Genomic DNA, 14,153 nt, shown 5'->3' with positions numbered 1-14,153 from the left:
GAAGTTACAATGGTGGTGGAATTGGTGTTCAAATGTTAAGTGTAATTCTCAAATACAAAGCAGTTGTCAAATATTGTCAACTACCTTATAAAATTAAAATAAAAATTTAAATGAACAAACAAAATTTCTAAAAGACTCAGATGTGTACTAATTAGTCCTTGCTGATTTATTTTCTGATGCTTCTATTTGTAGTTCTCAAAGTTTTGTTGGAATAAACAATACAAAGTAAATTTGTTATGTGCCAAAAGGGATAGATTGGGATTGGGAGGGAAAATGGAGATGTTTGTGGAACGACAGTCACACTGGTGGTTTTGGGACACTAAATGCTTGAAATAAGTAAGTATTCTCTACCCTGGGCCTTTCTGTAAGCTTATTTTATTTTGATCAGTTCCTGGAGACTGGGGAGGAGCTCTACAGAGGTGCCTGACAGGGTCCCCCTCTCTGGAAAACTGCCCAGATGCAGGCCCAAAGCTTTGGGGTGCAGTTCAGTGTTCAACTTCAGTGTTGGGGGCAACCAGGGTTGTTGCTGCTGACTTCACACCCAGCGAGGCAGACGCGGGGAGGGGGGAACAAAGGGAGCTCGTGTTCAAACTTGGGGTCTTTTGCCAGCTTGGTACGTCCCCCAGCCCTTTGAGATGTTGCCCTGGCTTGTGGCAACGCTTTGAAACCATTTCAAATTCAAACATAAACCAAGTTATCGGTGTTCATCTTAGATGTGAAGAATGTATTTGCTACAGTTGAAATAGCATAAATTGAAGCTTCTCCACTTGAGCCAAATGAAGATACAAGATACACTGTTTCCCTTAAATCGAGACACCCCGATTCAAATATAGAAAGTTGAGATGAACGCACTAGAGTGGGGAAGCAGGTTGGGTCTGGGCTCCAGAGTCACGGCCAAGTTACATCATAAGTTAAAAATAACCCAACTTAAATTCTCAGAAACGGACAGCGTTTTAATATGATGTCACTCAATTCCCCTCCCCTCCCCCTCATTGAAGTCGTCATAAAAAAGAAATTGACAAACGCATCTCTGATCCATTTATTTCTCCCGTTCTCGCTTTGTCCAAATGAGGTGAGGGAGGAGGGGACACTGTTGGGTTGCACAGCAATGTCCTCCCGTTTTTCATCGATTAGCTTGAGCAGGCTCAGTAACATCTCCATTGTGAGACTTGTTACTGTGTTTGGCATATTGAATACATCACGGGTAGCTTGCCAGGCTTTGCCGTGATGGGGAGATACTCTCAGTAGCTGGCCGGGCTCTCTGAGAGGGATGGAGGAATCGAACCCTGCTCAGCCAGGCTGGCTGCATGCTAGGCAAATGCCCTACCGCTGTGCTATTGAGCATGACAAAAAATTACCCCCCCAAATTTAATTAAAATAAATTTTTTAAAAAATATAATTGCTGGACAGGCAAGAAATGGGTGTTTCACCTTGGGTTATCAGTTCCAAATCTGGCACCTGCCCCCACAGCAAAGAAATTTCATACACACACACACCTCTGACCCTGACCCAAGGTTGGCTCTAGTGGCACATGGAGAGCAGGGTGAGGAGCTGTCAGAAGGAAACTCCCCAAAAGTTTCTCAAGGAATATCTGCACCCAATAAATGATGTCAGCAGTATAGATGCCTCTACCAACCGGGTCCGCACCACGCTGGTCACCAGCCATCAAATCCAACTCATCCCCCAGGACTTAATCCACCACCTGCCAGTGGGACCCTCTGAATGAGGTGAGGTCCCTCCCTCCCCCCAGACCCTTCCTCCCTGGCCCAGTCTAGGCGAGAGCAGCCCCCATCCTGCTCACCTGTCATCTGAAGATTCTTGGGATTCTTGGGAAGCTCGGGATCCCCAGTGCAATTTCCTAGACCTCATCCTAGCAAATCAGAGTCCACGACTGACCACTTGGATGCTGAAGCAGGCAATGAGCCAAACCCTGTTCCAGGGATGGGGAATACCTATGGACACGCCTCCTATTGGTCCATGTTTTGCCCCACTTCTCTCTCATTTGCTGGCAATGAGCCAAACCCTACCGGGACATACCTATGGACTCGCCTCCTATTGGTCCATGTTTTGCCCAGCTACTCTCTCATTGGCTGTTGCTAAGGCCCAGAGCCACCGGTTTCTGGGGGCGGGCTCAAAGGCGTGTGCTCCTTAGCCAGGAGACCTTTGTGCTCCTGCCACCAAATGACACTGGAGCTGGCTCCAGCCAGCAGCTTCTCTTCCCCATCATTAGATGCTGACCGTTAGGCTACAGATCCTGTGCTTCATCACCGGAGCTAGTCATCCAGTGCCTGTTTATAAGCTTTTCCGCATGTTTTGCAAAACCCAGGACAAATACCCAAACCTTAGCTCGAATTCATTAGAAGGCCTCAGTGGAACCTATATATCAGAGTTTTAGGAATTAAGATCAATCTTAGGATATTTGAAGTTTAAGTTTAGCCAACAAGAGATCTGTCCAGGTTTTCATAAGATCCACCTGCCACATTTCTATTTGTGGGGCGAGGGTTAGCACTTCCTAATTGAGAAACTTTCTATAAAACTTGCCCTGCGTGTGGCCAGCCCATGACTTTGAACTTGGCACCAGGCACGGTGAATTTTGATGTACCCATTACAAACGTGGCTCCCCCAAACCCAGTGATTGTCGCTCAAATATAAAGAATCTCAGACAACCCTGCCTTTCCTTAGTATTTATGGTTCACGGATGAAGGCAAACAAAACAAAACATGACTGACATTTACCAGAATTTTACATTCAAACTAATACATATAACGCCTCATCTTTGTTTTCTTTTATCTCAAAATCTTTAATTTTTTTTTATTTTAACAAATCACCATGAGACACAGTTACAGACTTACAAACTTTCATGATTGTATTTTGATCTTGAAATCTCTTGAGACAAATAAAAAGTGTTTGTATGAACCTCATAGCTCTGGGCATGTTGTGTAATAATACCCTCAATATAATACTCAGGAAGATTAAGGTATTTTACTGGAGTGACTGAGAAGTTATGTATTTTTCAATATATTGTGGTATTTTGCTCAGTTTAAATTGTCTCTTGGTTACGGGTGTGTCGACAAGGTCTTATAAACCTGTTCTCTTTCCCCTGGCAATGAGGTAAGGCAGTAGAGAAGTCCAGTGTTTGGTCCCAAAGCAGGACCCAGAAGCCTGTTGGCTGGATCCCCCTCTGTAAATCCACTAAGTACCTACAGTAAACTCACTGCATGCTTTAAATGGTGTGGTAATAATACTTTGGATTTTCTCCTTTGTTTTGAGGCTCTCCTGGCAGTACTCAGGAAATACTCCTCGCAGGGCTCAGTGGATCATAGGGGATGCTCAGAATTATGCTCAGATTAGTTGTATGTAAGGCAACCACCCTACCTGCTGTACTATCACTCCAAACCCTATTAAGTAGGATTTTAAATGGAAACTTCATTTACCCTCCATTAGACGATAATTTGCTTTTTTTTTTCTACAGTGAAACTTGTCTCTGAGGGGTAATATGATTTCCATTCCACATTTTCAATTACAGTCACAGATCGTATTCAGTAAAAGTGGCAATGTGTTCACATTGCTGTGGTTAGAACTGGGGTCAAAATTTATGAATTATTCATATTTTTATTGAATCAGCATGCATTAGAGCATTACAAAATTGTTCATGATTGTGTTTCAACCATACAAAATTCCAACACTCATCCCTCCCACCAGTGTAATTTTCCAACACCAGGGCCCTCAGTTTCCCTCTCACATCTTCAAGTCACACCCAACCCCAACCTGTCTCTATAGCAGGTACCTCTCTACTCTTTCTCTCTCTTTTTTCTCTCTCTTTCTCTTTCTCATTTTAGGCATTATGGCTTGCAATACAGATGTGGTATGTTATAATGCATGTCCCTTTATCAGCTTTCAACACTCAGCTCTTGTCCAGAGTGATCATTTCCAACTAGTGTTATCATAATGGAACCTCCTCTATCATAACTACTATCCAGTTCCCGCACCACTGACCAATCACTGACCATTCAACTAACTTGATAGTTGTTAATTTAGATTAAATAAAATTAGAGAAAGATCGCTTTACCCAGGAGGCACCTGGTCCTATTTTCCCAACTGCAGGCCCCAGGGCAGTTTAGCTTTTTTGATTTTTTTTCTGCCTGACCCCAAAGGATCCTTCTAGATCTCAGAGACAGAAGCACTGTTTTCCTCTTGTTAGAGACTGTGTCTTTAAGTCAGTGACCTACTATCAATATGTGTGTGGCCCCATGGAAAAAAAATACCAGTAGATGCTAAAGAATCAAACAGCACCTGGCCCAGACAAGGTCAGACCTAAACACCTGAAGATCCTGCAATCAGTACTCATCAATACACTGGCTCAGCTCTTTATACACTACCTGTCTGAATGCAAGTTTCCGTCCCAACCAGCAGGACTGTACTACTGTACCAGAAGGGAGACATCCACGACATTGGCAACTATCGCCCGATCTGCCTAGTGTCTGTCGTCTATAAGCTGTTCACTCAAGTCATCTTGAATAAGATTAGTGGAACCCTAGATGAAGAACAACCATGCGAGCAAGCTGGCTTCCGAAAAGGATTTAGCACAATCGACGATATCCACATGATAACCAAGCTCACTGAGGTTTCTCTGGAGTTTAAGATGCTGTCCTGAATAACGTTCATTGATTTAGAGAAGGTCTTTGATACTCTTGAGACTGAAGTGGTCATCGAGGCCCTAGTCAAACAGGGCGTTCAGAGTCAATACATCAGGATCCTCCGTGAGCTGTATTGCGGATTCACTACCAGGATCTCACCATTCCACAGGGAGGTGATCATTGATGTCAAGAGAGGGGCTCTGCAGGGTGATACTATTTCACTGAAACTCTTCAGTGCCACCCTTGAGAACGTCATGCGACGACTGGAATAGGAAGGAATGGGAGTGAAGATAGACGGTCGATAACTATACCACCTCCGCTTCACTCATGACATAGTTCTTATAAAACCAAACATCAGCCAAGTGGCACAAATGCTAGCCGACTTCGTCCGTGGAAGGGTCGGACTACAGCTGAATCTAACAAAGACAATGTTTATGAGAAATGGTCTCGCTCCAGGCGTTCCATTCACTCTCAATGGGATAAACGTCTCCGAATGCAACAGTTATGTGTACCTAGGTCGAGAAGTCAACATGACTAATGACCTGGCATCTGAGTTGCACAGGAGAAAGAGAGAGGCTTGGAACGCCTTCAAGAACGTCAAAAAATAGCTAAGAGGACAAAGAACCTCTGGTTCCGGGCACATCTCTTTGATTCCACTGTTATTCCTGTATTAACATACACCTCAGAGACCTGGGCCCTACTCAAACATGATGAGAACGCTATTCGGGTCTCCCAAAGAGAAATCAAATCTATGATTGGAGTATCACTCTTCACTCAAATGAGAGAAAGAATTCGAAATTCTGACCTCTGTCAACAGTCAAGAATCAGAGACCATGTCTCATTTGCCAAGGCGTCAAAAATCAGATGGGCTGGACACGTAATGAGATTTGGAGATGACCTCTGACTAGAGCCATTACTGACTGGATTCCACGGGATGTCAAAAGATCACGAGGCCGCCCACCTACAAGATGGTCAGACTTCTTCGTCAAGACCCTGAAAGATTGATTTAAACCTCTTCGTGTCCTAGAATGAGCAGAAGCCATTGGGCTACATTAGCACGCGACAGGGATGAATGGAGAGGTTGCTGGCACCTGCTCGAGTGAATCAATGAGTAATGGTATATCAAGTGATCAAGTGATCAAGATGCTAGTGATAAAGGAATAAGAAATAATGAAGAGATTGTACACAGAAGTTTCAGGTCAGTGATGTTCCTCTATGATTATAATGATGGATAAATAATATGAATTTCTCCAAACATCTAGAAAGTATAACATTGAGAGTGAATCATGGGACCAGATTGATAAGGGTAGGGTGTTTGCCTATTATGTGGCTGACCTGGGTTAAATTCCCAGTATCCCATATGGTCCACCCATGCACTACCAGGAGTAATTCCAAACTGCAGAGCCAGGAGTAACCCCTGAGAATCGCCAGATATGACCTCAAAAGCTAATAATAATAATATCCATCATATCTACTTTAGAAATGTCTTTGACGATTGTTAAATGAAGCAAGTCAGAAGAAGGATAAACACAGGATGATACCACTTGTATGAGGCATTTAGAATAACTGGATGAAGAAATGCAATGTCTTAAAGAGGAGGATGCTCTATTCAACCTTAGCCTCAGGATAGAGAGAGGAGAAAGAAAAAAATGTGGAAGGGAGGGAGAGAAAAGACAGAGGAGAAGGAATGGGGGTCAGGTCTGGAGATGCAGGTTTTATTAAGGAAAAATAGAACCAAATTCCCTAACCACAGTGTCAACAACACTGAAATCAAGTTACCTAAACTGTAACAGCCAAAGCGAGAAAGCGGCTTGTCCAGAGGGCAGGGCTGGAGGTGGGTAGGGGATATGGGCAGTAGTCTGAGACCATTGGTGGGGAGAACTTGGCACTAATGCACGGATTGGTGCTGTAATGTTGTATGTCTAAAGCTCAACACTGAATAACTTTGGAATTATGGTGCTTTTTTATTTTAAATGTCTTGATTGGAAAATAAATTTTAAAAGGAAAAGAAAAAGAAATGTCTTTGATAATTAAATTTCATGGAAAAGAAAGTCAAAGCAGAAGGAGTACATCAAACTTAAACACTTCTGCTCTGCCAATGAAAGGCGGCCAAAATTAAAACACTCCATCAATGAACAGGAGAAAATATCTGCACAGCATTCGTGTGACAGAAACACAAATGTCCAAGATGTGCAAAACGTAGCAACGAAATAATATACTCAGAACTTATTCCTAGCTCTGTCCTCATAGATCACTCCTGGTGGGTTTCGGGGACCCTAAGTGGTGCAGGGGATCAAACCCAGGCAGACCTCGGCACTGTGCAAAGCAAGCTCCCTTCCCACTGTCCAAGTAATCCAGCCCCTGTCCACATAATTTTAATTGATGCTTCCAGGACCTTGAGTCTCTCTGGAGTGATCCCTGAGCAGAGCCAAGTGTGCCCCCCCCACCAAAAAAGAAAAAAATCACAAAATAACAAAAACATATTTCCCCCTTTTACTTTTCATTTCCCCCTTCCTCCATGCCCATGCTTGCAAGAGGTCAGTGAGGAACAGCTCATCAGAGGTTCTGCCCTACACAGTGTAGCCTTTCGCCACTAATCAAGAGCTGTAGGAATGTAAGTACAAGGTCGGCGTGCTGAGATTTTTTTTCTTGAATCTCATTTTTTTTGCGCAAGGTTCAGCCTATTTTATTTTAGTTTTGCTTTTAGTTGGGAAGTCACACCTAGTGATGCTCAGGGCTCACTCCTGGGTCTACACTCAGAAATTCCTCCTGGCATTTCTTGGGATGTGGAGGAGATGGAGAGATAGAGTAGGAGTAGGGTGTTTGTCTTGCATGCAACTGACCCAGGTTCCAACATCCCTGACATTCCATAGGGTCCCCCAAACACTGTCAGGAGTACTTCCTGAATGCAGAGCCAGAAGTAACCCGAACATCACCAAGTGTGTGAGTTCACAAGGTAAATCACTGGGGCTGCTACTTTGATGCGTGTGTTTGTGTTCTGTGGCCCAGAGCTGGCTCCCCACCTCCCCACCTCCCCAGGGCTCCCCAACAGAGAGAAAGAAGGATGGGGAGATGGGGGAACATAGTTGATGGTGAAAATTGCCCCTTTATTGGAGAGGTGCTAGCATGTTTATAGAATATCTGAAGGGGGATTGAGGTCAGGACATAGGTGTGATTGGTCATTTACATAGATAAACATTTGGCAGAGGAAATTCTCTTGGAGAGATCAACTCAAGAAGACACTGCCTCCAAGGGACATCTACATTGCTTTTTATCTTTCCCTCTAGTGTATAAGTTATCAATAAATGCAGTTGTTTGGATAAACACAGTAAGAGTCAAAGATCCCAGCACTTAGTTCTCTGGGCTCTGAGTGCAAGCAAGGCTTTTACCATAAATCCCAGACTAAGTCCTCAGGTCAGTTGAGCTTGTCCTTCCCAATGGGGGTCCTGTCTCTTAGGTTGTAAAAGTTAGCATCAAAACCATGCATGTATGCCTTTTACAATGTCCCATTTCGATGCCAGGTAGCTGTGCCACTGCCCCGGGTTCATCCCAGTCCCACAGCGGAACCTCCCTTTTGGGGTGTTAGGAACTACAACAACTGAAGCCTGACTCAAGTAATTATGACCAAGTAATTATACCCAGGAGCAGATATAACTTAGAATCAATCAATTCCCAAATATTAGGAGCATAGCATTAATGGTCTTTCTGTGTTTAACCAAAGAACATTGCTCTATAGTAAAACATAGAAAAGGCTATAGGGGAGATAGAAAAGCAGGTAGATATATAGAGCACTTCAAATACAAAACAGTACAAATACAAAGTTCTGAATTACCAGAAAGTTTTGGCTTATGAATAATCAAGACTAACTTGGAAATTTGTGACAAAGAGAGGTAAAATATAAGGGAAAGGTTAAGGATGTACTTTAACCAAATTAGGTTTTCCAGCAAGAGCTTGTTAAGCTTCTCTAGGAGGAATAAAGGGGACAATTCACTGATGAAGTTTAAAGCACTTAGGGTTAATATCCAACACAAAGGAAAGGTTGAAGATACACTTTAATAAATTAGGGATGTTAGCAAGGGCATGGGAAGCTTCTCTGAGAGGAGGAAAGAGTCAATTATTCTGTGAAGCCTAGGGCACTGAGGGTTGATATCCAACAAAATGTGACAAAAATAAATAAAAAAATAAATTTGTAAAACGGAGAATTTTTTGATTGGTGCTGTTTTTGTGGGACACACATTGGAATGTTAAGCTCACCTGAGTTCCTATACTGACATTCCATTATACTCATGATACTCTGGAGTTTTTTCTTCTTTGTTTTGCTTTATGCTTTTGAGCCACACCAAGTGATGCTGAGGGGTCTTCCTGCCTCTGCACACAGGAATTACTACGGATGGTGTTTGGGGCACCCTATGGGATGGAACTGGTCAGCTGTGTGCAAGGCAAGCAGGAATTACTGTGGTTGTACTCAGAGGATACTGGGGATGGAATCCGGGTTGGCTGTGTGAAAGGCAAGTGGGGACCCTATACGATGCTGGAGATAAATACCAAACCCATCACGAGCAAGACAAGCTCCCAGCCACTGGACTATCTTTCTGGCCCCTTTTATTGCTTTTAATCTGTATTTTCATTTAAAGTATTTTTTAAAACTTTTTGGTGGCATAACCAGTTCTTATAGTAACGCATACAACAAGTCACTTAGAATGTTTACATCCTCACTCATTCACTGACACAGAAGTTCTATTCACCTTTACACTCTGATTAAACTTTGTTTTCTGAGTTCACTTTTCTTTTATTAATCTTCCCCCATCTCTTTATGCATTCCTCATTGATTTTTAACTTTTCTCTCAAATGCCTTTTTTTCATGTATTTTTCGTAGCGCCTATGATTTAATAACCAAAGTATTAGAACTATTGGGGGAGGCAGCCACAGTGAAGTGGGGAGGGCGCTTGCTGTGCATGCAGCTGATGCAGGTTCGAACCCCGACAGCCCATAGGGTCCCTGAGCCTCCAGGACTGATTTTTGAGTGCAGAGCCAGGAGTAAGCCCTGAGTAATGCTGAGTGTGGCCCCAAAATAAACAAAATAAAATTAGAACTATCTTATCTAGTTTAGATTAGTTAAATGATTCTAGGGTTGTTTACGGATTTGTTTTAAAAATTTTAGAGTTTTTAATTTTGGTAAGAATTTTCTATCACAATACCAGATGTTCTGATTCATGAATATTTTATGTACTCAAATGTCTTTTTCTGTCTTCCAAAAATGGGACTGGAGAGGTAGCACACCGTGTAGGGCATTTTCCTTGCACCTGGTTGACCTGGGGTCAATTCCCAGCATCCCATAAGTCCCCTGAGCACCACCAGGAGTAATTCCTGAGTGCAGAGCCAGGCGTAACACCTGTGAATTGATGGATGTGACCCAAAAAGCAAAATCATATCAAAAATATTTTCTACCATTTAAATGTTTTGACCAAGAATTTCTTGAACCAATTAGAATTATTTTATATGAGTAAGATTCCTGAAAATTCTTTAATTTTGCAATTTTTTATGACTTGTGTTATCAGAATGATAGTTTTCTTTGGAGAGTTCAATTATTAACCAATGTAGATCCTTCATTAACAGTGAATCAAGACATCTAATTATTTATATTTTTCAACGTTTATCTTCTTACTTGCTTTATCATACTATTGAAGATACAATGGAATAAAGTGAGCTGTAGTATATATTTAGTATAGTTCATATGTTCATACTTATGTTCATTCTCAGGGATCACTCCATCTGGAAATATGTGGTAGCCGAGATTGAACCCAGGACAGCTGCGTACAAGGCAAATATCCTCCTCACGGTGCTATTGCTCTAGGCCTTTTCCTATGCTATTTTGAAAACATTGTTTATTACTTACATGCATATTTTGTACTTCATTTAATAATTGGCTGAAACAGATTCTTCTTTAAATAACCCTGTGCTCTTTCACTCATGACTGTGCCTACATTGGAAATGTTGTGCAACATTTGCTTCTATCTAGCTGAAAAATTACATCAACCCAAATGAAAAAAAAAATGAGTTTAATTCCTTTTCCTAAGGACAATTTTTTTCTTTCCTTTCCACATTTGGTGATGCTCAAAGTTTCTCCTGGCCCTGCACTCAGGATTTACTCCTTGCAGTGCCCAGGAAACCATATGGGATGCCAGAGATTGTAACCGAGCTGGCTTCATGCAAAGCAAATGTCTAGTTCTGCACCATGACTTCAATCTATATGGCAACTTTCTATATTGTGAGCAGAGTCAGAATGTGTGAGGAAGGCCACAACCAGAGTGAGATGTGAGAATAAACGAATGTCAGAGGGTGAGGGGGATGGGTACTGAAAATAGTTTTCCTCCATTTCCACCAAAATGGAGCAGGGGTTGGGTTAGGCAGTGCCCCATTATTACTCTGATAATCTGTGAATCTGTGGAGGGAAGACAGTGATTTGGGCTCAAATAACTTTTCAGCGACAGAGGTTGTACGTGGATGCCCAGTGTTCCAAAATGAGTGACTGAGCATCAACTGGAAATACACTTATGATCAAAGGGAACATTCCAGTCCTCGGGGGTATATTTAAGGGGCAGAAAGGAGAGAGACTCACACATTCAACAAGGTTTTGTGTGTGTGTTTGTGTTTGTGTCTGTGTGTGTTTAATTGAATCACTGCGAGATAAAGATACAAACACCTTTGCACTGCATCAAGCCCATTCCTGGCAGTGATTGTGTGACTCTGCATGATGCTGGGGATCGTGCAATCACACTGGCCCCGGTCTCCTGGGACAAGCACTTCTACCCAAATAGCTGCATTTGGGTCCCGGGCCTGCTGTACTTGGGACCAACGTGTTCTCTCTCGCATCTCACTCTCTCTCTCTCTCTCTCTCTCTCTCTCTCTCTCTCTCTCTCTCTCTCTCTCTCTCTCTCTCTTTCCCCTTCCACAGAGCGTCCAGATAAAACCTGTTTTTATTTTAAAAGAACAAAGATTGTTAGGGATCTCCGACGCAGACAAGGACCACGCAGGAATGCCATCAGCAAGCAGGCAGTTTATTGAGCTGGTTCGCCAGAGTCAAGCCGTCCCACCGACACGGAGGCCCAGTAGGTGAGGCAAGACCCCGAGCTTCTTCAGAAGGGAGCATTTATAGGCCTATACTGGCCGTTACAGAGGATTTGAAGGTCTCAATTTACGTAAGTGCCTGCTCCGGGCTTCACGTGATATCTGGGTCTGAGGGCTGAGCCTGGACCCATGGCAACTGTTTCATTAGTCAACCACAAGGTCTTTTATGAAATTAGATTATACCTTTATATGGTCATAGCTCAGGGGCCCATACATTCCTCCTGGAACAAGCAGATAATAGAGGCGTGAGTGGAAACTATACTATCTTCATTGTCCTTGGCCCAGTCCGAGGCTGTCCTGTCCTAACAAGTTATGTGAGGCCAGAGAGATAATCCAGTGGGGAGGCACTTGCCTTGCTAGTATGGCTCCATTCAACGAGGGAAGGTCATTCATGCTGTTGGGCCGCAGGTGGGCCGGGAGGAGAGAGGCTGGCTTGCGAGAGAAGGCGGGGGACCCAAAGACATGGTGGAAGTTTGGGGGCCATGTGTTCTGGAAGGACCCACTGTCCTCCCGGGTACAAGTTTCAGTCTGATTGGGGCCTGAGCAATGACTGGGGTCAGTGATTGGGAGAACAAGGACAAGCGTGCCAGCCACAGGAACAGACTGTTGAAGCTCAGAGTCAGAGGCTCCTCTGGATTTTTAAAATTTGTGTGTGTGGTGTGTGGTGTGTGTGTGTGTGAAGCAAGATTGTTTTCTTTTTTCTTTTCCTTTTTGGGTGACACCAAGCGATACTCAGGGCTGACAGCTAGCTCTGCGTCCTGGAATTACTCTTGGATGTGTTCAGGGGAACACTATGGGATGCCAGGAATCGAACCTGGGCCTGCTGTGCAAGTCTGTGTGTCCTACCCACTATATCATCACTCGGGCCCAACAAGCTAGTTTTATAGAAACTTACTTAGAAAGAGTTAAAGAGAAGCACACGCTGGGGAGCGAGAAAAAGGCTCAGTCGGGCCGCAGTGATGTCCAACGGGGACACACTGGCCTTGCACATGACGACCGGGGTTTGATCACGGGCACCCCATAGTACTCCCTGTGACCCACCTGGAGTGATCCCTGTGCACCACCGTGTGTGCAAAAGCAAAACTAAAACAAAGCCAAGTGCAACCAGGAGGAAGAGCCGGGGCTCGCCAGCTTGTCACTGGCGGCCCTCTAGCCCCCGAATCCTGCCCGGGCACCCGCAGTTCTCCTACATGGATGCCGATGGCGCCCGGGAGAGCGGCGTGCAGCTGACCTTCCTGTGCCTGCTGAGCACCAGCACCTGGCAGTCCTTCACAGGCCTGTGCCAGAACAATGCCGCCAGGCTGGACTTGGCGGTGGGGAGCCAGGGCCTCAAGCTGCACTCCGGGAGGCCACGGGCCAGAAGTCGGGCCTCAACCAGATGGCCAGATGGCGGCGGCCGCACTATGGTCCCCCTAGGATGGCTAGGTCAGCGGAGTAGGCGGTGGGAGCGCGCAGGGGGTCCCTGTGACCGGGGAGGGGCCAGGCCAAGACCCTGCTGGAATTCAGCGCCCCCAGGGGTGGGTCCTCCCACTGCTGGATGTGGCGGCTTCCGGTTTCGGACAGCCTGACCAGAAGTTCGGCTTCCAATTGGGGCCCGTTTGCTTCAGTAGCTGAGAGTCTGGGGGTCACAGAGGAGAGGGAGGGACAGATGGGACGGCCTCACAGGGGCACTAATGGTGATGAGGCCTCCAGCCACCCTATTTCTCTTCTCTTGCAACTGCTCACTGTCAGATAAGAGGAATCTCCTTCCTTCTTCAGCCCCCAGGGAGATCACCAAGCCTCTCCCCTCCACTCTTGCGGGCACAGTGGAAGTTTAGCTGGAAGTTTAGCACCCCTGCACCGCATACAAAGGGCTTCCAGCTCAGAGTTGATACAGCCCTCCTAAACCTGCCTCTAAACCTGCCTCACATCCTGTTCCCCCAAATATCTGGTGCTTCCGTACCTCCTCGTTGACCACTGGATTCCCTACCATTCGAGGTAGACTGCTCGTTGGATTCTTCAGAAATTTCTGGGAACAGAGCAGGTGGGGGGTCCCCAAGTGTGGGAACCAAAGTCGGACTCCAGAAGGATGTGGGGCCCCCTGGCGGAGCTGTGTGCCCCCCATCTCAGCCCAACTCCAGACGCTGTCCCACCCCTGCCTCTGAATCCCTTCCCCTGAATCATATAACCAGATTAGGTGTGGACCAGGTGGGGTGGAGTGGAGGGTGGGGCATGACCCCGACCCCAATGGTGCTGCCTTCATTCTCAAGGGATCTGTGTGCCAAGAGGAGGCCTCCTATGGTAGATTCGACTCCCTTACACCTGCCAAGGCCTGGAGGGGATGAGAGTCCACCAATGCCCGGCTCTGTAGTACCCTTCTGGAACTCAGGTCAGAGAATAAACTAGTGA

The 14,153-nt window shown here is 45.0% G+C and overlaps 1 protein-coding gene across 1 annotated transcript in view; it reads left to right on the top strand.

Moving 5' to 3' along the window:
• The window catches only part of LOC130022200 (zinc finger protein 239-like), a gene marked incomplete at its 5' end in the record, with an annotated part of 106,217 nt that extends 92,838 nt beyond the window's left edge, over positions 1-13,379 (top strand). Inside the window, 2 exons of the mRNA XM_056112958.1 lie at positions 12,947-13,078; positions 13,329-13,379. Coding sequence (XP_055968933.1) covers positions 12,947-13,078; positions 13,329-13,379 — 183 coding nt within the window. The remainder of the gene's footprint in view (positions 1-12,946; positions 13,079-13,328) is intronic.
• Positions 13,380-14,153: the final 774 nt, after the last annotated feature.

This window comes from Sorex fumeus, unplaced genomic scaffold, assembly GCF_029834395.1.
Source record: "Sorex fumeus unplaced genomic scaffold, SorFum_2.1 ptg000019l, whole genome shotgun sequence".
In the NCBI taxonomy this organism is placed as follows: domain Eukaryota; kingdom Metazoa; phylum Chordata; class Mammalia; order Eulipotyphla; family Soricidae; genus Sorex; species Sorex fumeus.
This window is presented reverse-complemented; position numbering and strand designations above follow the sequence as displayed.